General features: G+C 50.4%; 1 protein-coding gene across 1 annotated transcript in view; it reads right to left on the bottom strand.

The window, feature by feature from the left end:
* Nucleotides 1–25,870, bottom strand: part of OTOF (otoferlin) — a 103,431-nt gene that overhangs the window by 46,548 nt on the left and 31,013 nt on the right. The window contains exons 6-14 of the mRNA XM_059467950.1: nt 9,526–9,599; nt 7,792–7,918; nt 7,214–7,268; nt 6,231–6,362; nt 5,788–5,850; nt 4,898–4,982; nt 3,633–3,792; nt 2,289–2,475; nt 260–446 (exon numbers count right to left, since the gene is read on the bottom strand). Of these exons, the coding sequence (XP_059323933.1) occupies nt 260–446; nt 2,289–2,475; nt 3,633–3,792; nt 4,898–4,982; nt 5,788–5,850; nt 6,231–6,362; nt 7,214–7,268; nt 7,792–7,918; nt 9,526–9,599 (1,070 nt within the window). The remainder of the gene's footprint in view (nt 1–259; nt 447–2,288; nt 2,476–3,632; nt 3,793–4,897; nt 4,983–5,787; nt 5,851–6,230; nt 6,363–7,213; nt 7,269–7,791; nt 7,919–9,525; nt 9,600–25,870) is intronic.

Here is a 25,870-nt window from a genome sequence, read left to right as displayed (position 1 = left end):
CACAAATGCTCATCCCTCCGTGGAAATTTTGGAAAAGCAAATTGTTCTGGGGTGTCTTTGCTTTCAGGTATTTGCTGAAGGTTTGTGACAAATCTTGGTTTTCAGGGCATTGGCCCAGGAACCTCTCATATTTGAGGACCTCAAGATCTCTCCTGATGAGCACCCAGGAATTCCAGGGGCGGGAAGGAACCTGGAAAACTTCGGGATCTCTGCTAAAGGAATGCCCCTGTAGCTTTTATGCCCCCCACTTCAACTTTACCTTTGTCCCCCTCGTTGGAGACCTTCCTCAGGTCGATGAAATGGGTCCCGATGGCCACGTCGTTGACCTTGTCTGAGTCCCGGATCTGGATCTTGATCCGCTTGCACAGCGGGGGAAACATCTCTGTGAAGATGATTTGCTCATTCCAGAGGGGCTCATAGCTGCTCTTCTGTATGGATGTCTTTCCCTGGGAATCGAGAGGAGACGGATATCAGACAAGGGTTGAGTAAGAGATGAGAGATGTGGGACTCCAGGCAACTCTTCAAAACGCAGTTTATTGTATCCAAGGTGTTACAGCAGTTCAGGGTTGTGGGGTGTTGGAACCCTGGATGCTGAGAATTTTACACGTTCTGTGGTGAAAGGCACAGACCCACAAGCGAGAACTGCATTTGACCTGAGGGCTGTGGAGAAAGCTTCCAAAACTGATTAATAGCACTCAGATTATGGGTGTGAAGTTGGTTAGAAGTGTGTGATTTCACAGGGTGATAAAACTTAGATTTGGGGTTTTAGTATATGGTGATACATGGGAGTCAAGATGGAGAATTTTGGGTGGGGGTTAAATGTCTTTTTTACACCTTCTTCTTCCACCACATATCTGGGTGGTTTTCTCTAATTAGATTAAAGATGTCCACATTGTGGGTTTTGGGTGATCATAATTGAGTTAGAAGCATAAATGATATAGATGTCAACTGTTTATTGGGTAACTGGGACTTAAATAGCCTTGAACAGATGCCATTTTAACTCACTTTTTAGGGAGAGCTCACATCTGGTGAGTTTGTAATGGATAAGGATAATAAACTTCAGAGTGAGACTTTGAAAACAACATCTCCTGAGTTTTAGTCACCCTGACCTTGGAGCAAGAAAGAGCCTGGAATTCCAACATGGGTGACAGAGCCATGCCTACAGCTGTCAGCTCCAGCTGCAGACAAGCCTGAAGACCCTTTAGTTTTGGTTACTTGCATTATATATTTTTCTTTGCTGAGCATTTTAATACATAATCAACCAATCAATACATTTACTATTACCTGCAACCTGTCATTACTATCATTACCATATTATGGTCAATAATATCCAGCCACATGAGTTAGAATGTTACATTTTAAGCTTAAAGTTGTTTTTCTTGCAGTGGAAAATTCTTAGATCTTTTTTATACTTGCCACATTGGCATGTTGCTTGTCTCTGGAATCTTTCTGCTCTGTAAAAACGTCGTTTTGTTTGCGGTCAGCTTATCCTTTGCTCTAAGTAATAAAATCTCTTTCCAACTCGACTTAATCTTTGCTGTCTTAGGTGTCAAGCAAGACTGGCTCAGCAGTCCTCAATTTACACATCTGTTGTTCTTTTATATCAAAACTTGCTTCCATCTCTATTCTACTCTCAGCTTCTACATTCACAGATCTTCTGCCAAGCACAAATATCTGTGAAAGTTTCTTGTCAAACTTTCATCCTTCCCAACAGGTTGGATCTCACAAACATCATCCCTCAACACCAGAGCTGCTCCCTTCCACTCACTGTGCCCTCTTCTGAGAAAGGAATTCTCCTCCTCAACTGGAGAGGGCACAAATCCATCTCGGAGAGCAAAAACAAGGTGACACCATGCCCACCTCGATGCATCAGGTGAAACCACGCCCCTCTCAACAGGCCAGGTGATACCACGCCCATCTTGATGTACCAGGTGACACCACACCCATCTTGGTGTATCAGATGACACCACACCCATCTCAATGTGCCAGGTGACATCATGCCCATCTAGATGTGCCAGGTGACATCACGCCCACCTCAATGTATCAAGTCATACCATGTCCAGGTTGATGCACCAAGTGACACCATGCCTATTTGGATATGCCAGGTGACACCACACCCCTCTTGATGTGCTGGTGACACCACGCCCATCTCAGCCAAGGTGACACCACACCCATCTTAACATATCAGGTGACACCATGTCCATCCTGACCTTCAAGGACAACTGAGACAATCTATGGCCACCTGCTGGCTTCACCTACTGTGGTCACCCTGGCACCTCCCCGCTCACCTTCTGCCCTGCGAAGGCCACCTGCACGTAGGGGTCCACCAGGTCCTTGTTCTCGCCGATGAGCGCCTTCTTGACGTTGGCCATGATGCTGGTGTTCATGCGCGGCAGCCCCTCAGCGCGGTAGATCTTGATGTAGAACCGAGCCCACTGGCGCTCTGGGGGGACCCCGTCGGGGAGCAGGAGGTTCCTGGAATGTGGAATGTCAGGATGGGGTTGGGAACAGCTGCTGGGGTGGGATGGTCAGTGAATCCCATCCCAGTTGGATGGGACAACCTCCATCCAACCTTTGTGGTTCCATAAAAGACCAGAGAGGAGCTGCTCCATTTTCTGAGCACTGACTCCTTCCGCTTCCACTCCATTCCACGGAAATGGAATGAATGGGATTTTGGAAGAGTTGCTTTTTCCTTATCAAGGGGATGTTGGAGGATTATTTTGGGGATGAAATTAATTCCATCCATTGTTTTGGGGTTTTTTTGGATATGTGGCTTTCTTCCTCTGCAGATGGGAGTGAACAAAATATTTCTAGGGAAATTCTAGGAATTGCTGGAGTTGTCCATGGCTGGTGGAAGGTGTCCCTGCCCATGGCAGGAGGGTTGGAACAAGGTGATCTTGAAGATCCCTTCCAAAAACAAACCATTCCAGGATTTTAGGAATGAGTAGGAGAATCACTACAGCATGGAATGAAGCCCAGAGTTCTGGAGGTGGTTCCTCAAACCCCAGCAAGTCAGGAGAGCTGTACTGCTGGTTTCTGACTGTTAATGGCTGGACTCAATCTCAGAGGTCTTTCCCAACGTAAACCATCCCCGGATTACATGTGGGGAGAGCCTCAGAGGCAGGTTTAAAATGGAGATATTAATTTAGCTGGAAAGGTTTTGGGGCTGGAACCAAGCCTGAAAGCTCCTGATTTTTGGTCCGGGACCTTTGAGATGTTCTGGGCAGTCCAAGACATCTGTTCACACACGCAGCTGGGGAAACCCCATCCAGACTTCCCTGCTCTGCCTTGGGGTGTGAGATCCCATCCCATTATCCCATCTCATCCCATTTTCCACCCATCAGGAACATCAGGGGACATCAGGCTGCTTGACACCAGGCTGGTGCTGCTGGAGAGTTCAACCACCAGCAGATGGTCTGACCCCACAGGAAGGACAACTCTGTGCTGGAGATCACCTGGAATTGCACCAGGACCATGCATTCCCTCCCAGAAAACCACCGGATTGGTCCCTCTCCCTTTCACGGCTCAGGGTTTGCCACCAGGTTTGGATCCTGTGATCCCACCCAAGGGAAAGAGAGGTGGAAAGGATTCCCGAGGGAGCTGGGAAGAAGCGGATCCCAGCCGATCCCTACCCTTCAATGTCATCCTCCTCTGTCTCGTTGGCCTTGTGCGGGGTCTTGATGTTGTCACCTTTGCCCACCACGGCGATGTCACACTTGAGATAGCCCTTGAGGCCAGCTGTGAGGTCCTCAGGGTCGGACAGGATGGCCCATTTATGGTAGAACTGGTGCTCTGCAACCCAGGGGACAAGAGAGACCTTTGTCACCACCAGACACGGCCAACGCCACCAGGACACAGCATTCCATGGAGTGGGACCTGCCCTGTGTGTGAGGGATCCAAAAAAACACCTGGAAAATCCACTGGGAAGGGGTGTCTGGTGTTGGAGATGGAGAAACAACGGGATAAGCTGGATGAGGGTGGAGTCTCAAGTCCCCACCCTGGAGGGGTTTAGAGCCGTGTGGATGTGGCACTTGGGGACATGGGGAAGTGATGGTGGCCCTGGCAGCATTGGGGATGGTTGGACTCGATGGTCAGCAGCTCTAATCAACCTCTCCCTCCTTTCCAGGCTTGGGTGAAATGTGGGGCAGGATCCAGCCCTGGACATTACTGTCTGGAATGTTCACGTCCTGTCTGGGAATGTCACCCAGGGCTTCTTCCTGGGCAGGGCAGGGATGGACACCAGAACAGCCAGGAGGGATCTCAGGGAGATCTGGTTGTCAGGGTCAGGGAGATCTGGGAATCTGTCTTGGTAGAGCTGCAGAAGGGAAGGATCCAGGGAGAACTCAGAGCACCCTCAAGGGCCTCAAGGGGCTCCAGGAGAGCTGGAATTTGGGAAAGGACTGGAGGGAGCGAGGGAATGGCTTCTAGTGGGAAAGGGGAGCTTGGGATGGTGGGATCTTGGGAAGGGATTCCTGGCTGGGCTGGAATTCCCAGAGAATCCCTGGATCCCTGGCAGCATCCAAGGCCAGGCTGGACACTGGGGCTTGGATCCACCTGGGACAGTGAAAGGTGTCCCTGTTCATGGCAGGGGTGGAATTAAATTATCTTAAAGTCCCATCACACCCAAACCATCCTGTGATTCCAGGATGGAATCCCTCCAGGATGGAGATCCTTCTCCAAAGGTGCCAAGAGCTCTTCCCTGACCTATGAGTGACTCCAGGTGACTTTTTATATCTTGGATATTTACACCTAATCATTTTCAATCAATTTCCAATCATTTAATACTTGGAAAGCATTTTCCAAGGAATCCAGCCCCTGCCTCACTCCTTTGCCAGGAATTTTACTCCACTGAGCAGCTGCATGTGCCTGGGAATCGTTACAAACGACATTCACGTACCAGGCTGGGTGTAAACGGTCCCAACATCCATCTTGAAGGACCCCACCAACGTCCCACTCCTCAGGAGGTTTTTGGAATGGATCACCTGGAAATCAAGAGGGGAAAACCACTCAGGAATTCCCCCAGGACCTGGGAGCCCCAAAGCCATTCCAGAGGTCTCCAGGATGGGATGGGAAAGGAGTTGAGGAGTTTTCCTTGGTCTGGGGAGGATTCGAGGACACCAAAAGGCCCCGTGGGGTTGGCAGGTCCTGATTAGTGGAATTGACAGGAAGTTTGCATTTGGAATGAACAAAAAATGCAAAGAAATTAATCTTTGGAGGAAGATCCCTTTTCCAGACACAGCAGGAAACACTGGGATATTTAACTGGGGTAAGAGCCTTTAAAATGCTCAGAATTTGAGGAAAAATGAGAGAAATTGTGCAGCCAGTCTGTGCACAAGGATGGATATGGATGATCCCAATTAATGTGCCCTAATTGGACAGGGAATCTGGAAGTCTTGTCCATCACCTTCCTGGTTTTGGGTGGGCTGAAATCTCAGCTTTCCTCTCAGCATTCCAAATCCTGGATTTCCACAACAGCTCTGATACCCCAGGAATTTCCCTGGCTCTGGAAGGTCTTTCTTCTCCACAAGAATAAATAAATAAATTCCAAGGTTTGGTTCTAATAAATAAATTCCAAGGTTTGGTTCTAATAAATAAATTCCAAGGTTTGGATCTCTGGAATACCAGAGATCAACCCATGAAGGGACACCCATGAAGGAAACAGACTAGGGGTCTGCAGAAGAGAATTCCTGTTGGGAATCTCACATCAAGGACCTTAAATCCATCCCAAAAATGGGTGGTTTGCTTCCAAAGCCCCCCAAAAAGGACAAGGATATTGGGGTCACTTACGGAGAGCTTGATGATCTTGTCGAACATGACATCAGGGGGGACGTGGAAATCGAAGACGAAATACTGGAAGGGAAAATGGAATGGTGAGAGGTGGGATCCATCAGGTTTGAGAACGCCCCGGAGAAGCTGTGGCTGCCCAGGGGTGCCCATGGCCCAGCAGGGATGGATCCCTCTGATCCCAACATTGAGCATGGGACCACATGGATCACCGATCCCCCACCGAGTATGGGGAGCCAATGGAAGCTCAGATTTCTGGGAAAACCTGGGAATCCTTGATCACAAAATTCCAGAGGGCAAGGGGTTTGTTTCTCCTCATGGTTTGAGATTTCTCCTTATTCCAGCAAGAATTTAACCCCCAAAACCCCCGCAGATAAAAAATAAATCACAGGATCGAGGGTGGAGTAAACCAGAGGGGTAGGGAGCAGCACCAGGGCCGGACCCACCTCATTGTAGTAAGGACAATTGGTGGATTCCTTCATGGACGTGTATTTCTTCTCCTCCCCCACCTCCACGCACACCACGGGGTCCATGTTGAGCCCCACCAGCTGCCGGGCCTCGATGATGGTGATGCTGACCTGGGCAGAGGAATTCCCAAATTTCCACATCCCGGGAGCATCTCCAGGCTGCCTTCACCCACCCCCCTACCTCTGACCGAGGGGAATTCCCAGTGCAGTGGGGTCTGCTGGTCCCACTGGGACATGGATGAGGAGGGGCTGGCAATGGTGTGGGATGCAGGAGATTCCAGGAATCCTGGTTGTTCCAGCCCCAGGGTGTGGGCACTCCACCCAACATGGACAATCCAATAGATTTAACCTGATCTTTGGGATCAGAGAGACCGATCCCATTAGCTTCACTTCTGTTGGAAAATCCAATGGGATTTAACCCAAGCTGTGGCATCAGAGACTGATAGCTTTGGCTTCACTTCCGCTGGAAAACAGAACAGGATTTAACCCGAGCTATGGGATCAGAGAGACCGATCCCATTGCCTTCACTTCTCCTGGAAAATCCAGTGGATTTAACCCAAGCTTTGGGACCAAGGGAGACCGATCCAACTGGCTTCACTTCTCCTGGAAAACACCATGGGATCACGGAGTGGTTGGAACTGGAGGGACCTTAAATCTTAATCCATTCCACTCCCTGCCAGGGGCAGGAACACATTTTGCTATCCCAGGTTGCTCCATGGATGAATTCCATGGAGACAACCTCAAAAACAGCTTAATTCAGGCTCTCTGGATTTCACATGCTGGACGACAAACCCAGTCAATCATTTAATCCTGAGTTTATGGCTCCACCAGTGAAATTCCAGCTCTTGGGATGCCCTGGATCCAATCCCAGTGAGTTGAGACCCACCAGGAACTCAGTCCCTGCAAACGGTGTCCCCAAGCCCAGGTTGTGACCCTGAGGGCCATACCCAGGTGTCACCTACCTGGTAATCCATGGGCCTCCCAGCACTCGGCTCCATCCTGATGTCGGGCTTGGACCTTGGGAGAGGGAGAAGAAACCCTTGGTCAAACCACAGGTGGAATTCATGGAATCATGGGATGGTTTGGGTTGGGAGGCACCTCGAAGATCATCCAGAGCCTGACACCACCAATCCAAGCCCTGTCCAACCTGGCCTGGGACACTTCCAGAGATGGGGCAGCCACAGTTTCTCGGGGAATTCCATCCCAGTTCTTCTCAGGGAACAATTCCTAACTCCCAGTATCCCATCCATCCCTGCCCTCTGGCAGTGGAAAGCCATTCCCTCTGTCCTGTCCCTCCAGGTTCATGTCCAAGGTCCCTTTCACTACAAGGGCAGGGCCACCCTCAATGCTCCTCCAACACTGAGAGCTGGGAGGCTCCACAGAACTTTGGTGATCGCTGCTGTGGGTCAGATATTCCAGAAAAACATCCCACTGGTTCTGTGGGACAATGATTTCCAACATTCCCTGTGTCAGGGATCACTCATTTTTTGGGGTGTCCATCCTCACCTCCTGCTGGCACAATCCCAACCCCAGATCTCACCTTTTGTTGGAGACATTGGTGGTGACAGCGGTGACAGAGGCCAGGGAGATGGTGTCTGGCTCCAGGCCTGCTCCGTATCTCATGGCCTTTCTATCCAGGTCTTCTGTTTCCAGAACAGCCGGATCATCTGCGGGAAGGGGACAAAGGAATGGCTCCGGTTTTCATTTCCACCGGTGAATAATTAAAGGCTGGGAGAAGGGAAACCAATCCATCCCCTCGGCTGGCAGCACAAAAACAATGGGGACCAGGTCGGGTCTCGGGCAACCTGCTCGGAAGAGGGGTTATCAAAGAGATGACATGGAATTCCATCCGGGCAGAATTCCTGTGGAGGGTCTTAAGGAAGAAAAATAAGGAATAATGACAGCACCCCGAATTTAGGGGGTGAAAAAGCATTTGAGGAAGATCTGAGGAGCACATGAGTTGGTGCAAAGACAACCCATTCCCTGGTTTTGAGGAAAGAGGGGTGAAAAAAATGGGAGAAATGGGTCATTCCAAAAAGGAAAATCCACTGCAGATCCCCTTGACACGTCCCCATGCCTGGGTTTCTATTGGAAGAAGTTGCTGGAATGTTCCTTTCCTGAGGGAAAGGGGGTCCTTGACTCAGCCAGGAGATTAAGACTGAGCCAGGATCTGGGAATTGCTGTCTCCAGCTCTGGGATCCTTGGCATGGCATGATCATGGAGCTGCTGGAGTTGGTCCAGAGGAGACCATGGAGCTGCTCCAGGCCTGGAGTCCCTCAGCCATGGAACCAGGCTGGGAGAGCTGGGAATGTCCAGCTGGAGAAGAGCTTGATTCAGAGAAACCCCAGAGCCCCTTGCAGGGCCTAAAGGGGCTCCAGGAGAGCTGCAGAGGGACTGGGGACAAGAGATGGAGGGACAGGACACAGGGAATGGCTCCCACTGGGAAAGGGGAGCTTGGGGTGGGATCTTGGGAAGGAATTCCTGGCTGGGAGGGTGGGGAGGGGCTGGGCTGGAATTCCCAGAGGAGCTGTGGCTGCTCCATCCCTGGAAGCGTCCAAGGACAGGTTAGAGCTGATCTAAGCTGGAGAAGAGTCTGGATGGGAGGGAAGCACCCACGGAATGTTGGGAATGCCGGCTTGGCCAGCAGGCAGCAGGTCCAGGACATCCACCCATCCCTTATCCAGTGGCCAAGGGTTGGGATCACCATCCCAGCCCAGGGACACCTGGAGGTTCCGGGTAAAGGTGGGACCAGGAGCCTCCCAGCCCTGCAGCACTGCCCACACCACACAGTGAGCATTCCATGACCATGGATAAATCCAGCCTGTGGAGATGCTTCCATGGGACCAACAGCTCTGTTCATTTGCATCCTGGGTGTTTTCCCATGGTCCTGCTGGAATCTTTAATCACAAAGGGAACATGCAGGTTCTGGGAAGAGCATCCAGGCTTCCATGCCAGCATCCCAGGCAAAATTCCCTTTTCCTAGCCTGAAACCTGGCTGGGAAATGGGGGAAGTTTTCCCAGAACCACAGCCCAAACTTTTTCCAAGGCTTTTCTCTGCCTGTAAACGCACATTCCTGCTTTTCTTTGCTGTGGAAAACTGATCCTTGGCTCTGAATGGAAACAGCCATGAATTTCCAATCGCTGCCCTCTCCTGCCTTTCCAGAGGTGTCCAATTCCAGCCCCACCTCCGTGTAGAGCCCAGGGAACAGAACAGGCAGCCCTTCCTCTCCCACCGCTGCAATTCCAGGAATCCGCCGTCATTCCATGACTGTACCTTGTTTCCGATGCTCATCCTTGGACGGACGTGTCTTTCCAAGCTTCATGGCTGAAAAAACTCCTTTGCCAGCTCTGGATGAAGAGAGGGAGAATAAAAATTCCCGTTAATTTCTGTATTTTTTATGTTTTCTAGGATGTGGGAACAGGAGGAGGATTTTTCCAAAAGGGAAAGAGGAAATATCAGCTGAAAAACAGAGCAGGAAATATTGCAGAGTGTCAGAATAGAGAGTGGAATTCACTGCCCTGGAATCTTGGATCCCATTTTTTATCTGGGAATGCCTCAGCTTGGGATAACCCCCTGCTGGGGGTCCCAGTTGTGTTCCTACTCCTCATCTCTCCCGACCAGTCCATGGAATTTCTTTCCAAGACACCAGAAAATGAAACTACTAAAAATGAAACACCCCGAAATTCAAATACCCTGAAAATTCAGACAGCCAAAAATTCAAATACCGCAAAATTCAAACACCCCAAAATTCAGGTACTCAAAATTTCCAACACCCCAAAGCTCAGACATCCCAAAATTTAGACATCCCAAAATTCTGGCACCCCAAAATGCAGACACACCAAAATTCAGACACCACACCCCAAAATTCAGACACCCCAACACTTCCCCCACCCATGAAAAAGGAATGTTTTTAATTGGAGAATTCCCATCACTGGAAAGGGAGGAACATTTGCAAGTTTGCTGAAGATGTTCTTGGAAGTAACAGGGGACCTCCAGCCAGGATCACACCTCCAGCCTGGACCTCACCTCCAAGAAGAACCTCATCTCCAGCTGGGACCTCATCTCCAGCCTAGGACCTCATCTCCAGCCTGGGACCTCATCTCCAGCCTGGGACCTCATCTCCAGCCTGGGACCTCACTTCAAGATCAACCTGACCTCCAACCTGGACCTCCCCTCCCACTGGGACCTCAACTCCTGCCTTGACCTCACCTCAGAACTGGACCTTTCCTCACCTACGGCCTGACCCAGACCTCATGTCCAGGATGGAGCTTTCATCACCTTCAGTCTGGAGTTCACCTCCAGCTGGGAACTCACCTCACCTTCAGCCTGGACACCTCACCTCCAAACTGGTATCCCAAGCTGGGATCCACTTCCAGCTAGAACAAAAAGTCACGTCCAACCTGGACTTTTCCTCACCTCCAACCCAAGCCTAATCTCCAGCCTGGACCTCACCTGCAGCCTGGATCTACCTTCCAGCCAGGACCTCACCTCCAGCCAGGACCTCACCTCCAGGCTGGCACCCACTTTCAGCCAGGACAAAAAGTCACCTCCAACCTGGACTTTTCCTCACTTTCAATCAAAATCTAATCTCCATCCAGGACCACATCTCCAGCCTGGACCTCACCTGGCTTCCAGGCCAGGGGATCCAGAGTTCCTGGATTCTGCAGGACTGGGATGTCGTTCCAAAAGGAAACCATAGGGACCCTGTGGGATTTCCCAGTCCCACCTCTGGATGGAGCCGAAGGGTCACGTTTTAACCTTGGGAATTTTTTCACTAGGAAAAATCCCTGGAATTGAGTCCTGGTTGGAAATCACCTCCAGAAGTCTCCAGGCCACAGAGAGAGCCAGAGAAAGCAGGAAGAAAATTAAGGAGAGTGGGAAAATAACATATCTGAGGGAGGGGATAAGGTTGGGATAAGATTCAGTATTTAAATATGGGACTAAAGCAGCGCTCAGGCCTATGGAAGCTGTGATTTATTCCCAGGATGCTCCATTTTTTCCATGGATTGGAGGAGAAAAGTTAAAGATGAGGATTCCATATCTGTGATTCCACCAGGAAGCACCCAGCAGATGGGACCCTTTGGAGATGTTTTCAAACTGATTTATTTATTTAATGAGGAAATGTTGGAATCATGGCTCAGGCTCTGGAATTCTGCTCCCAGATCATTCTCTGCCCTTCCAGCCAAACCTCCCGGTTGGTTGGATTACATTCCTTTATTTTCCATGAAATTCTCAAAAATTGAGAGAAAAAAAAAATCCCTCTAGTCCCAGAGCTTCCATTTGTTAAATGGATTGGATAAAATTAATCCAATTTTTATCAAGTCCATTTAACAAATGGATTTGATAAAATCACTGTCCTGGGAATTTCTGAGGTTTCTTTGGAAGGAAAACCAAAGTGAGGAGCAGCTGGTGATGGACTCAGCATGGAAAATTCCATCAGGGTCCTCTCTCAGCTGCCAAATCCACGGAAAAAAAGGGTTTGGATCCCTCAGATGTTCCTGACAGTAAAATGATGATGGTGGATTTGGGGTGATGCGTGGAAAAAAACTGGGATTAATCATCTTATCCAAGGTGTGGAAAAACCACACCTGGGAATGGTAAAAATTTGGGACATCCACAGGGTGAGGTGGATCGGAGGGAAAAATCCAGAAAATAAAAATATAGAATAGAGGTCCAGGTGCTGTGTCCGTGCCCAGCAGGGAATGGAATTTTGGGAAGGGAATAAAAGGGTTTGGAGGGTGCTGGGGAAAGGTGAAAAAGGAAAGAAAAAAGAGGGAAAGAGGAAAAAAAAGGGAAAAAGAAGAGAGGGGGAGAAGGGTTAAAATGAAAAAGGTAAAATAAAGAAAATTGGGAAAAGTAACAAAAAAGAAAAAAGGGGAAAAGGGGAAGTAAAGAAAAGAGGAGGAAAGGAAAAAGGACAAAAAGGTAAAATGAGAAATGAGAAAAGGAAAAAGAAAGGAGGAAAATTTAAAAATGGAGGGGAAAATAGGGAAGAAAAGAAACAGGGAAAAAAGGGGGGGAACTGTGAAGGAAAAATGGGGAGGCAAAAATGGAGGGGAAAAACAGAGGAAAAATTGGGGTGGGGGAATGAGGGGGGGGAATAGAAAAGAAAAAGGGAAAATCACAGAAAAATTTAGGAAAAAACCCTAGGAGGAATAAGCAGGGGGAAAAAAAGAAAAAGATGGGGGAAAAAAATAGAGGGAAAATAAAATGGGAGGGAGAGGGGGAAAACCTGAGGGAACAGCAGGAAGAAAGTGGAAAAAAGAAAAGGAAAAATACTCAGAAAAATTTGGGAAAGAAAATCCAGGAGGTATCAACAGGGGGAAAAAAGGGGGGAAAAATAGATGAAAGAAAAAACTTTGGGAAAGAAAACTGTTGGGATAAAAAAACCTGCCAAGGATAAAGCAGGAAAAAAAACTCCAAACAAACAGGAGAAAGCACCAGGGGAAAAAAGGGCAGGAAAAAGGGAGGGAAAAAAAAAAAAAAAAAAAAAAAAAAGGAAAAATGGAAGGGAAAAGGAATAAGAGGAAATAAAAAGAGACAAAGAAATAAATTCTGAAGCAGCGAGTTTTTTGGTGGGTTTTGTAGAGTTCTGAGGGTTTTGGTGGATTTTGGCAGCACTTAGCAGGTGCTGGGAAGAACGGAAGGAGCAGGATGAGGATGAAGACGAAGCCATCCCAAAAGTTCCCGAGCAGCATCCCAGTGCCTCATCCCAATCCCCAGCCCCTTCCCGATCCCCACCCGTCCCTTTCCCAAGCTGGGCAAGCCCTGCCCAATCCCAAACACCTCCCCCTTCCCATCCCGACTTCTACCTTCACCCAGCCCTGCAGGAGAAGGTTCTGGAATATCCGAGGTGGGAACGGCGGAGCCTCTATCGTGGGACATCCATCCCAGTGCTGGAGGGGACGGAGCAGGGATGGGGGATCCCTCCGAGTCTCCTCAGTGGGCACAGTGGGGTTTTTGTGGGATCTTCCCAATGCTCCCGCCACGCTCCCGACGGCGCCGGTGGGACGCCGGGGCTGGCGGAGAGCTGACACCGTCTCCGCATGAATATTCCATGAGGATCCGCGCACCTGCGGAACCTGAGCTGCCGCCATGGCACCGAGAGCCCTCCTGGGCCATCACCCGCCCTTCTCCCACTATCCTGAAGAACCCAGGCTCTGGAAAAGCTGCTGCTGCCCCATCACAACACATCCCACCTGTGTTCCAGCAAGTTTGGAGTGTGAAGAACTTCCAAGAAAGTTTAAATCTATGTCAGACACCAGAGATTCCAGCCAGTCCCTTCCCGTGGATTTTCTGGGGTCTAATATGAGATTGGGATTGAGCATGGATCATTGCCACTTCCACAAGCCTGCTCCTTTTGTCCTTCAGGATTTCGCCAATGGGGTTCTCCAGAATCCACAGGGATTCTGGAGGCACAGCAGGCATTTGGGAGCAGCCTCTGTCCTGGACAGCTTCCAGTTAAAGATCCCATTACTGGTGAATTATCCATGGTTAAAAGGACATTTTAATCACTGCCCTTCACTGGGAGATGGAAGAATTTCCAAGGAAGTTTAAATCCATGTTAGATGCCAGAGATTCCAGCCAGTCTCTTCTCATGGATTTTCTGGGGTCTAATATGGGATTGGGATTAAGCATGGATCATCTCCAGTTCCACAAACCCTCCTGCTGCTCCTCTTGGCTTTGTCCTTTAGGATTTCACATTGTGCAGATCTCCAAAATCCACAGGGATTCTGGAGCCACAGCAGGCATTTGGGAGCAGCCTCTGTCCTGGACAGCTTCCAGTTAAAGATCCCATTACTGGTGAATTATCCATTGATAAAAGGACATTTTAATCACTGCCCTTCACTGGGAGATGGAAGAATTTCCAAGGAAGTTTAAATCCATGTTAGATGCCAGAGATTCCAGCCAGTCTCTTCCCATGGATTGTCTGGGGTCTAATATGGGATTGGGATTAAGCATGGATCATCTCCAGTTCCACAAACCCTCCTGCTGCTCCTCTTGGCTTTGTCCTTTAGGATTTCACATTGTGCAGATCTCCAAAATCCACAGGGATTCTGGAGCCACAGCAGGCATTTGGGAGCAGCCTCTGTCCTGGACAGCTTCCAGTTAAAGATCCCATTACTGGTGAATTATCCATTGATAAAAGGACATTTTAATCACTGCCCTTCACTGGGAGATGGAAGAATTTCCAAGGAAGTTTAAATCCATGTTAGATGCCAGAGATTCCAGCCAGTCTCTTCCCATGGATTGTCTGGGGTCTAATATGGGATTGGGATTAAGCATGGGTCATCTCCAGTTCCACAAACCCTCCTGCTGCTCCTGTTGTCCTTCAGGATTTTGCCTTATGGGGAACTCCGGAATCCACAGGGATTCTTGAGCCACAGCAGGGAGCTGGGAGCAGCCTCTGTCCTGGCCAGTTAAAGATCCCATTACTGGTGAATTATCCATGGATAAAAGGACATTTTATCCACTGCCCTTTACTGTCAGTCGGAAGAACTTCCAAGAAAGTTTAAATCCATGTTAGACACCAGCCAGCCTCTTCCCATGGATTTTCTGGGGTCTAATATGGGATTGAACCAGGATCATCTTCTTGTGGGGATCTCCAGATTGCACATGGATTCTGGAGCCACAGCAGGGAGCTGGGAGCAGCCTCCTTCCTGGCCAGCTTCCAGTTGAAGATCCCATTAATGGTGAATTATCCATGGATAAAAGGACATTTTAATCACTGTCTTTTACTGGCAGTTGGAAGAACATCCAAGGAAGTTTAAATCCATGTTAGACACCAGAGATTCCAGCCAGCCTCTTCCCATTTATTTTCTGGGCTGTAATACGGGATTGAGCATGGATGATCTCCAGTTCCACAAACCCTCCTGCTGCTCCTCTTGGCTTTGCTCTTTGGGATTCCATCTTGTGGGGATCTCCAGAATCCACAGGGATTCTGGAGCCACAGCAGGAAGCTGGGAGCAGCCTCTGTCCTGGCCAGTTTCCAGTTAAAGATCCCGTTACTGCTGAATTATCCATGGATAAAAAGACATTTTAATCACTGCATTTTACTGGAGGCTGGGAGCAGGGAACAGAATTCCCATGGCTCGTTTCCTTGTGGGAATTCCACCTGCCAGGAGTTCTTCCAGAGGACAGATCCCACTGCTGGGTCCATCCTACACCCTTAGGAAGATCCCAACCCTCAATCCCTTGGTGCCTCTTCCCAGAGGAAGGACCAGAGCTGGGGGATCTCTTCCCATTTTTCCTGACTCTGCTTCAGGACATTTCCCTCCTTCTCCACCTCATCTCCACCTCCTGCTTCATCCCATTATTTGGGAGGATCCATCCATGGGATGTGCCATGAATTGATCCCAAAACCACAAAACAAGGAATAGGAACCAGGAGAGGTCTCTCAGATGGGGAAGTCCCCGGGGATGATTCCAGGATCATTCCCTGCAGCTGAGTTTAAATTTGAGCCAGAGGATCAGGGTTTGGGGGGAACATCCCAGTCTGGAATCCATGAAAATTGTTGGGAATGAAAGGAAGGCAGGAGCTGAAGAAACCTGGCAGCCTAATGTGGGCACAGGAGCTGTCGGATCATGGAATTCCCAAGTGGAAAGGAACCAAACGGGATCATGGATCCAACTCCTGCCCAGAACACCCAAGCAATCCCACCCTGTCCCTGCCCATTGCTCCTGGAGCTCTGGGAATGTCACCATTCCCTGGGGAGCTGTTCCAGAGCCCAGCCAGCTCTGGGGGAAGAACCTTTTCCTGATTTTTCCTGAAATCCAAAGAAAAGCTGGATCTAAGTCCTGTCTGCATCCAGACTTCTCCTGTCCTGTCCATGTCCAGCCTGGGAATCTCCCTCCATCCGATCCCTATGGATCCCTCAAGGTCTCTCAGTTCCCTTCAGGCACTGCCATACTCCAAAGATTTTGCTGGATAAATTTTCCTTGGTTTTTTTGATAAATATTCCCTGAGGCCACACATTCAAGAAAACCAAGTTTTTCCAGGTTGGATAGGTCTGGCTTTAGAGGAAGGCAGAGCACAGCAACTGGATCAGCTGGGAAAAGTGGGAATGAAGAGGAGGAGAAGGAGGAGTAGGGAGAGCAAACCAATCAGATCAGCTGGGAAAAGTGGGAATGAAGAGGAGGAGGAGCAGGAAGAGCAAACCAAGTGGATCAGCTGGAAAAGTGGGAATGAAGAGGAGGAGGAGCAGGGAGATCAGACCTACTTGTTCTCCTTGGTCTTCTCCTTGCCTTTGCTGGAGCCGGTGGTGGAATATTGAGGGAATAAAAGGCAAACAAACTTCAGTGACTGAGGAATCAGGGAATCATGGAATGCTTTGGGTGTGAAGGGACCTTTAAAATCCATAACCCCACCCCTGCTGTGGTGGGTACAACTTCCAATATCCCAACATGCTCCAAACCCCAATGTCCAGCCTGGCTTTGGACACTCCCAGGGATCCAGGGGCAGCCACAGCTTCTCTGGGAAATCCATCCCAGCCCCTCCCCACCCTCACAGGAAAGAATTCCTTCCCAATATCCCGTCCAAACTTCCTCTCTCAGCTTAAAATTTAGGTGGGAAATGTCCCTGCATGGCTTAGAAGATCCCAACTCCCAGCAGCGGAGCTGGAAGTGAGGGAAATTCCCTGGATTTTTGTTTGGGGCTGTCAATGCAGGACAAGTGGGATTCCTGGATTTTATTCCTGGGTCTGGGAAGCTGTTTTCTTCTCCAGTCTTTCTCTCCTATTTATTTTCCTCTCTGTTTTCCTCTTGGATCCCACTTCTCTCCATTTTTCCTCCCTGGACCTGCCTCCCTCTATTCCTCCCTACTCTCCTCCCTGTTTTCTTCCAGGGTCCTGTTCCCTGTTTTCCTCCCTGTGTCCTTCTCCCTGTCTTCCTTCTCTTTTTCTTCCCCAGTCCTGTTCCCCGTTTTCCTCTTGGATCCCACTTCTCTCCATTTTCCTCCCTGGACCGGCATCCCTATTTTCCTCTCTGTTTTCCACTCTGGTCCTGCTCCCCTCTTTTTCTCCCTGTTTTCCTTTCTATTTTCCCCCATATTCCTTCTGGGTCTTGTTCCCTGTTTTCCTCCCTATTTTTCTCCCCGTTTTTCTCCCCAGTCCTTCTTCCCTACTTATTTTCCTCCCTACATTCCTTCCTGGTCCTTCTCCTCTGTTTTCCTCCCTACTTTCCTCCCTGTTTTCTTCCCAGGTCCTGCTTCCCTCTTTTCCTCCCCTGTGCTTCTTCTTTATTTATTTTCTTCCCTATTTATTTTCCTCCCTGTTTTCTTCCCGACTCCTGCTTCCCTATTTTCCTCCCCAGTCCTTCTTCTCTATTTATTTTCCTCCCTGTTTTTCTCCCCGGTCCTTCATTCCTATTTATTTTCCTCCCTGATTTCCTTCCCGCTCCTGCTTCTCTCCCCGTTTCCCTCCCCTCCTTATCTCTCCCCCGTTCATCGCCCTCATTGTCCTGCAGCAATCGGGGAGGAGAAAGCAATTAAGCAGCTCAGGAAGTAATTAAGGAGCCTGGAGTTAATTACACTGGCTCCTCCGCCCGGTTGGGGACAGGAGACAAGGGACAGATTTCAGAACCTGAAATTCCAACTCCTTGTGCCCGAGCTGCTGGAAAACCATCCAGGAAAAAAATTAAATAGTGAAGTGTTGCTGGATTTTGGGTTTTGGGAGAATTCCAAAGGAATTCAAAATAAAACGGGGCATGGGAGGGAAACGGGGAAGAGCAGCACGGGCAGGGATCAACCTGCTCTGATCTCTGATCCAAGAATTCCTGGTTTTCCCTGTCCCGACTCCTGCTGTGGGAGCAGAAAGGGGAAAGTGATTCCCTTGCCAGCTGAGCTCCTCCTGGGAGCACCGAGCCCCAGCTCAGCATTGCCAGGAGAGGAATTCAACTATTCCAGGCTTTCTCCTGGAGCTCAGGAATCTGGTCCAGGTCCTGCTGGACACACACTGGAGATGGGATTCAAGGCAGGGATCACATCCCGCTGATCTCATTGGGCAGGATCCTTCCCTCCTTCCACATCTTCTCTGGGAATTCCTGCTCAGCCCCTTCCCACCCTCACAGCCAGGAATTCCTTCCCAATATCCCACCCCAAGCTTCCCTTTCCCAGTGGGAAGATTTCCTCGTGTTCCTGGCCCTGTAATTCCTGGTATCACCATGTGAGATACGGTGCAGAGGGAGCACAGGATGAGGCTGAGCTGGATCCCAAATCCTGGTTTTATGCTGGGTCCAGCACCTGTCTGTAGGATGTGGGATGGGCTGGAATGGAAGTAATCCCTCAAAATGCCAGATCCCACCCCAAAATCTGGGATCCTTCCCTCCTTCCCTTCCCCATCCAAACTGCCCTGGGGGGGGCAGAGGGGCTGGAATGTTCCCTGCAGTCAGGATGGGATCCATCCAAGGGTGGGAAGAGAGGCTGGGATGTCGCACCCCTGGTTGGGCAGAGGGGCTGGAATGTCCCATCCCTGAGGATCCATCCCTGGGTGGGCAGGGGGGCTGGAATGTTCAAACCCTGAGGATCCATCCCTGGGTGACCAGAGGGTCTGGGATATCACGTCCCTGGATGGCAGAGGGTCGGGAATGTCCCATCCCTAGGTGGACACAGTGCCTGGGATATCCCACCCTGGGTGGGAAGTGCTGGGATATCCCATCCCTGGGATCCATCCCTGGGTGGGAAGAAGTGCTGGGATATCCCATCCCTGGGATCCATCCCTGGGTGGGAAGAGGGTCTGGAATGTTCCCTGGAGTCAGGACGGGATCCACCCTGGAGTGGGCAAAGTTGGGAATGTCCAATCCTTGGGTGGGCAAAGAGTTGGGAATGTCTCATCCCTGGGTGTGCAGAGGGTCTGGGATATCCTGTCCCTGGGATCCATCCCTGGGTGGGCAGAGGGGCTGGAATGTTCCCTAGAGTCAGGATGTGATCTGTCCCTGGGTGGGCAGAGGGTCTGGGATGTTCCCTGGAGTCAGGATAGGATCCATCCCTGGGTGGGAAGAGTGTTGGGAATGTCCCATCCCTGGTTGCTCAGAGGGTCTGGGATATCCCATCCCTGAGGATGCATCCCTGGGTGGGCAGATGTTCTGGGATCTCCTATCCCTGAGGATCCATCCCTGGGTGGGCAGATGTTCTGGGATCTCCTATCCCTGAGGATCCATCCCTGGGTGGACAGAGGGGCTGGAATGTTCCCTGGAGTCAGGATGAGATCCATCCTGGGGTGGAAAGAAGGGCTGAATGTCCCATCCCTGGGATTCATCCCTGGTTGGGCAGATGTTCTGGAATGTCCAATCCCTGAGAATCCATCCCTGGGTGGGCAGAGAAGCTGAAATGTTGCATCCCTGGGGTCCATCCCTGGTGTGGAAGAGGGTCAGGAATGTCCCTTCCCTGGGTGAGCAGAGGGTCTGGCATATCCTGTCCGTGAGGATCCATCCCTGGGTGGGAAGAGGGGCTGGAATGTTCCCTGGAGTCAGGATGGGATCCATCCCTGGGTGGGCAGAGGTTCTGGGATGTCCCATTCCTGAGGATCCACCCCTGCGTGGGAGGAGGGGCTGGGATCTCCTATCTCTGAGTGGGCAGAGGGTGGGGAATGTCCCATCCCTGGGTGGGTCAAAGGGCTGGAGTGTTCCCTGGAGTCAGGATGGGATCCATCCCTGGGTGCGAAGTCCCTGAGGATCCATCCCTGGGTGGGCAGAGGGTCTGGGACATCTCATCCCTGGGTGGAAAGGGGGTCTGGAATGTTCCCTGAAGTCAGGATGGAATCCATCCCTGGGTGGGAAGAGGTTCTGGGATATTCCAATCCCTGAGGATTCATCCCTGGCAGAGGGTCTGGGATATCCCATCCCTGGGATCCATCCTTGGGAAAGAGGCCAGGGAAGTGCAGATCCTGTGCCCTTTCCCTCTTCCTGCAGGGAAATCATGCCCTGGGTGGGGGATGCAGGAACATGGCGCATTCCAAGTGCTTCCCTCTTTTTCCTCTGTTTCCCTCCTCCTCCTCCAAGTGTTTCCCTGCATCTCTTTCCTCTCCTGATTCCTGCATCCACTGCATTCCTGGCACTCGGATCAGGGTGTCCAAGTGGGTGTCTGCACTTCCTGAAGGATCCAGGATCCTTTCCCAAGGTCCTGGTGGAGCAGCCAATGCCAAATTCCCCTCTCTCCCTCCTTTCCTTTTTCCAGGGCCCTTCCAGTCCAACTGTCCTGCCAAAGGTGACCACAGACAGTCCCAGCCTGGGCACAGATGGAAAATTTCCATTTTATCCCTCAAACAACTCAGTTGGGAGCACTTTTCTTGGCAAAATGGACTCACGGTCCTGCCCTGCTGCTGTTCCTAGGGGATGGAGCCTGGAGCCAGAGGGTGCCCTGGGAATCAGGGATCAGGGAATTGGGATACCTGAACGGCAACGCCAGGTGTTTTTTCTCTTTCCCTCTGGCCTTGGCTCTGCAATCCAAAGGAGCGATTCCATGAGTTGTGATCCAGGGATGGCCTCTGATCCACCTTCTCCCCAAAAACTTATTCACATGCACGGAGCAAACCAACAAAGGCAATCCAGGAGGGTCCCGGACGGAGAGATCCCTGTGCCCGGGATTGCCAAGGATCCCAGGGAATGGGAACAGGGATAGGACAGCACCGGTAGGGATGGGATCAGGGATGGATGGAGGGATGGATGGATGGAATGGGTGAAGGGATGGATAGATGGATCCATGAATGGAGGGAGGGATGGATGGAATGGGTGAAGGGATGGATAGATGGATCCATGAACGGAGGGAGGGATGGATGGAATGGGTGAAGGGATGGATAGATGGATCCATGAATGGAGGGAGGGATGGACGGATAGATGGATGGATGGATGGATGGATGGATGGATGGATGGATGGATGGATGGATGGATGGACGGACCCAAGGATAGGTCTGTGCATGGATGGATGGAATGGGTGAAGGGAGGGATGGATCCATGGATGGATTGATGGAAGGGAAGGGAAGGGAAGGGAAGGGAAGGGAAGGGAAGGGAAGGGAAGGGAAGGGAAGGGAAGGGAAGGGAAGGGAAGGGAAGGGAAGGGAAGGGAAGGGAAGGGAAGGGAAGGGAAGGGAAGGGAAGGGAAGGGAAGGGAAGGGAAGGGTCCATGCATTGCTTAGAATGCAGACAAACATGACTCTGGGAGCCCCTTCAGCAGTGCCTGACTGGAAGGAGATTTGTCCCTGCTGGGATTAGGAAGGACAGAGGGAATCCTGGGGTGGGTAATCCCAGAAAAGGCCCTTTCCCTGGATCCAAACACCATGCAGGGACTCCTCCCCTCCATGCACACACCATTCCCAAAGGAAATCAGGGACACCATGTCCCGTACCTGGGATCTTCCGGGTCTTCGCTGTTGGGAGGAGACGGAGCCAGGAGGAGGAAGGTGAGGAATTAATGAACATTCCCAACTGGACACAGCGCATGGGAGTGGGAGCAGGACAGGGGGAGGGGCTGATCCTCAAATCCCAGGAATGGGGTGGGTGGGAGGAGACCTTAAGGATCATCTCATCCCAATCCTAAAACCTTCCACTATCCCAGGGTGCTCTGACCTGGCCTTGGACACTTCCAGGGATCCAGAGGCAGACACAGCTTCTCTGGGAATTCCAGCCTAGCCCCTTCCCACCCTCACAGCCAGGAATTCCTTCCCAATATCCCACCCCAAGCTTCCCTTTCCCAATGGGAAGATTTCCTTGTGTCCTGGCCCTGTAATTCCTGGTATCACCATATGGGATACGGTGCAGAGGGAGCACAGGATGAGGCTGACCTGGATCCCAAATCCTGGGTTTATGCCAGGACCAGCACCTGTTTGTAGGATGTGGGGGCCTGGGATGGACTGGAATGGAAGCAATCCCCCAAAATCCCAGATCCCACCCCAAAATCTGGGATCCCTCCCACCAGGACATTTTGGTACCTTGCCACTGCCTTGTATCCATCGTTAAACTTAATCCTGGGTGAGGCAGAGGAGAGAAAGAGAGGAAAAAAAAATCCAATCAAATCCCAACATCAGAATTCCTGAGGGAGCAGGGACAGCCCTTCCCAGGAGGGTGGGGCTGTGTCCAAGCTCTGGGTGCTCCAGGGAGGGAATTCCAGCTGTGCATCCAGCCCAGAGTGTTCCACTTCCCCTATTCCCAGGAAAAAGCCGGCTGGAGGCTGGATCTGCACTTCCAGCATTGTTCCTGCTCCATCTGGCAATCTCCTCCACCAGAATAGGCTGGGGGCAATGTGTATTCCCAGAATCCAGGAAAAATCTCCAGGTTCTGAAAGCTCTGCCCTGGGACCCACAGCAGAACCTGCTCCATTGGTTTGAACATTTTCCTGATTTTCAGGATCCTCCAAATGCAATATTTTCCCAAGGAATTTAATGGCACATTAAATGATTAACATAATTAAATTAAATTTAATGAAGGAGTTGGGGAAAAAAATGGAAAACCTTGACTGGGACTTTTTATTCCCAGGATGGAAAAGATCCTAAACTTCCTGTTCATCCTGGTGGTGGCACTGTAACATCCCAAAGATCTATGCCCAAATTTCACATGGATTTGGGAATTTTGGACCATTCTTACCTCTTTGGACACGGATGAATTCCCCACTATCCCAAATTCCAGCCATTCCCAGCCATTCCATGTCCCCAAGTGCCACATCCACATGGGAACGGGAATGGGGATTTTCATCCCAATTTCTCCCAGGCCTGGCACAGATCCCAGCTTTGGAGCAGGTGCCAGAGGGATAATTAGCAACAGGCAGTCGGACAAGGCTCGGATCCGCCAGGGACACAGAAGAAAAGCTTCCATCAATAATTCACCAGGAGCAGATTCCTTTCGGCTCCCAGCCCTGTCCTGGCCATGAATATTTCAAGGACAGCCCCTATCGGGTGGTGCTTCCCGGGATCTCACTTTCCGAGGGGTTGGGAGCTGGGCTCAGACGGGTTTTGGCAATTCCTGAACTACCTCTGGAAGTGTTCATTCCTCTTAATTTTTCCTGGTGAGTCTAAATTGGTGAATAAATCATGGGATTGTAAAATTTCATAATGGTTTGGGTAGGAAAGGGTTTTAATCTCATCCTATTCCATGGGCAGGGACAATCCCACTATCCCAGGCTGCTCCAATCTCTTGGACATTCCCAGGGATCCAGGGGCAGCCACAGCTTCTCTGGGAATTCCATCCCAGCCCCTCCCCACCCTCACAGGGAGGAGTTCCTTCCCAATATCCAAATTTTGCTCTTATTTTCTGCTTTCCTCATTGGAACTCAAGTCTAGCTTTTTGAAGGATCCTGTCCTGGTTCTAACATCCTCCCGTCTCCCGGGATTTTTTTTTAAATCCAGGTTGCATTTTTTATCTCTTTATTTCCTCATTCTGGATCCTTCCCTGTGATTTTTTTTCATGGATTTGTTTGGTTAAAGTTCCCAAAGGATCAAGGATCCAAAGCCATTCCAGGGATGTGGCACATGGGAAGGCTCCGCCTCCCATTCCTGGCTCCTTGATCCCTGGATTCTGTGTGGGATGAGCAGATTCCAAACTTGGGATCCCCAGGGAAATACAAAAATGGAATTTATTACATCCAAGTCTTGATGTGGATCCTGGATTTAAGGAATTTTCCTTGGAAAGCCGAACTTTGGAGGTGGATCAGCCCTGGAAGGGGAGGGGGGGATCTGCTGTGGGAATTTACCTGGAATGCTGATCTTCTTCCGCTTCATCTCCAAGGCTTGGGAATTTACAGGGAGAGAGGAAAAATTCCGGCTGTGATGTGAGGACAAAGGGCTCTTCCATTCTTTTCTAAACCAGGAAAAACTTGGGAACAGTCCGGCACAGCAAACCACTCCATGCATGTTTGGAATCCCAGGATCCCCTTCCTGTTGTGTCCACAGCATTTCGGTTTGTCCCAGACCAGATTTTGGGGATATTTGGCCAATATTCCACCTTTCCCATGTAGTTCCCTCCTGCCTGACCTCCTTTTCCCATTCCTTCCTTTTCTTTGGGATGGATTTGCTCAAACCCCAAAGGAAAAGTGGGAATGGGTGGGTGCTGTATCCTGTGCCAGGATTCTTGGAAGGTGGAAAAAGGAATTCCCAGCCCTTGGAAAACCTTGGGAAGCTCTGTCATCATCCCAGTGATGGAAAGCTCTTCCCATCCCTTGGAAAGCTGCAGGATTTCTCCATGGGGAGCATGAAATTGATTGCATGGAAATTCCCCAATTATGGGAAATTCCCAAGCAGACAAGTCCACGTGGATCTACAGACACAGGAGGGTCACACGTTCCCTGGGAAAGAGGGGATAAAGGTGGAAAATTCCCTGTGTTCCCAAGGGATCAGCCTGGATCCAGCAGAGGCCTAGGAAAAGCTGGATCTGCTTTCCCTGGAATTGGCAGCTCCACAGGAGAATTCCCAAAATCCTTGATGTGGATGCTCCATTCCATAGGAATGGGACAAGGCTGTCCTGGATCTGGCAGAGAGGGATTTTCGCTGCCAAAGTCCGAGATCTCCAGGATATCTGTGGGATATCCATGCCCAAATCCCAGGGGATTTTTCGGGTAGAAAAGGGACTCCAAGCTGGGAGTGGGGTGGGAGAGAGGCAGAACAGGGAAGGGAATGGCTGGGATAGTGGGATAGGTCATTGGAAAAGACGAAAGTTTAAGCAGGTCCCCGTGGCCTGGAATGGATTTTGGATAAGGGATGGAATGCCAGGAAAAGGGGGAAAGGGTTTAAGCCGCAAAGGGATGAATTTGGATGGGATTTTGGGAAGGAATTCTTCCCTGGGAGGGTGGGGAGGGGGTGGGATGGAATTCCCAGAGAAGCTGTGGCTGCCCCTGGATCCCTGGGAGTATCCAAGGCCAGGCTGGAGCAGCCTGGGATAGTGGGACGTGTCGGGTTTGGAAAGGGATGAGCTTTAAGGATCCTTTCCCACCCAGAATATTCCATGGTTCCACAATTCCCTGTCTCCAGGACTGTGGCCCATGGTCCCTGAGGCTGCTCCTGTGACATTCCAGGGACAGGGAATTCCATGCCCTGTGTATCCCACTTTTCCTTGTGTATCCTGCTTCCCTTTTCCTCCCTATCCCTGTGCACAAACCTTCCATCCATGTGGAAAACAGGGAATCCAGAGGGATCCCCAGGCTGGAGGAAGGGCAGTGGGAATGGGATTGGGAATGGGAATGAGGAAGGCTGAGATAGGCCCCAAAAGGAGCCCTTCCCATCCCACTGAATTTCCTGTCAGGTCTGGAAACACCAGAATTCCTATTTTTATTCTTATGATCCAAGTTTTTCCCAGATGTGGGATCTGTAAGTGATGGAGAAGGAAGGGCCTTCCAAAGGGGCCGGGACATTTTTGTTCCTTAAGAAATTTTAAACAAAGCCCATCCTTGGATTCCAAAAGAATGGTTCACATCCTTTGGAATGTGAACCATTTTTGGATCCTTCCCAAAAGCTGGAATGTGGAACCTCTTTCCTTTCTTTTATTCCTTTTATTTTTGATTCCTCGTAAGTTCCAGATGTGTTTGCTAAAACCCAAGCCAGATATTCCTTGGAGCAAAATCCTCCAGGAATTCTCAATGAAAACAGAGATAATGCCCCATGGATGATCCCCAGAGGTGCCGAGACCTGGGAATTGTTTGGGATG

The sequence above is a fragment of the Ammospiza nelsoni genome, chromosome 3, assembly GCF_027579445.1.
Source record: "Ammospiza nelsoni isolate bAmmNel1 chromosome 3, bAmmNel1.pri, whole genome shotgun sequence".
Lineage (NCBI taxonomy): Eukaryota > Metazoa > Chordata > Aves > Passeriformes > Passerellidae > Ammospiza > Ammospiza nelsoni.
Note: the sequence above shows the minus strand (reverse complement) of the source record. Positions and strands in the feature narration are given on the sequence as shown.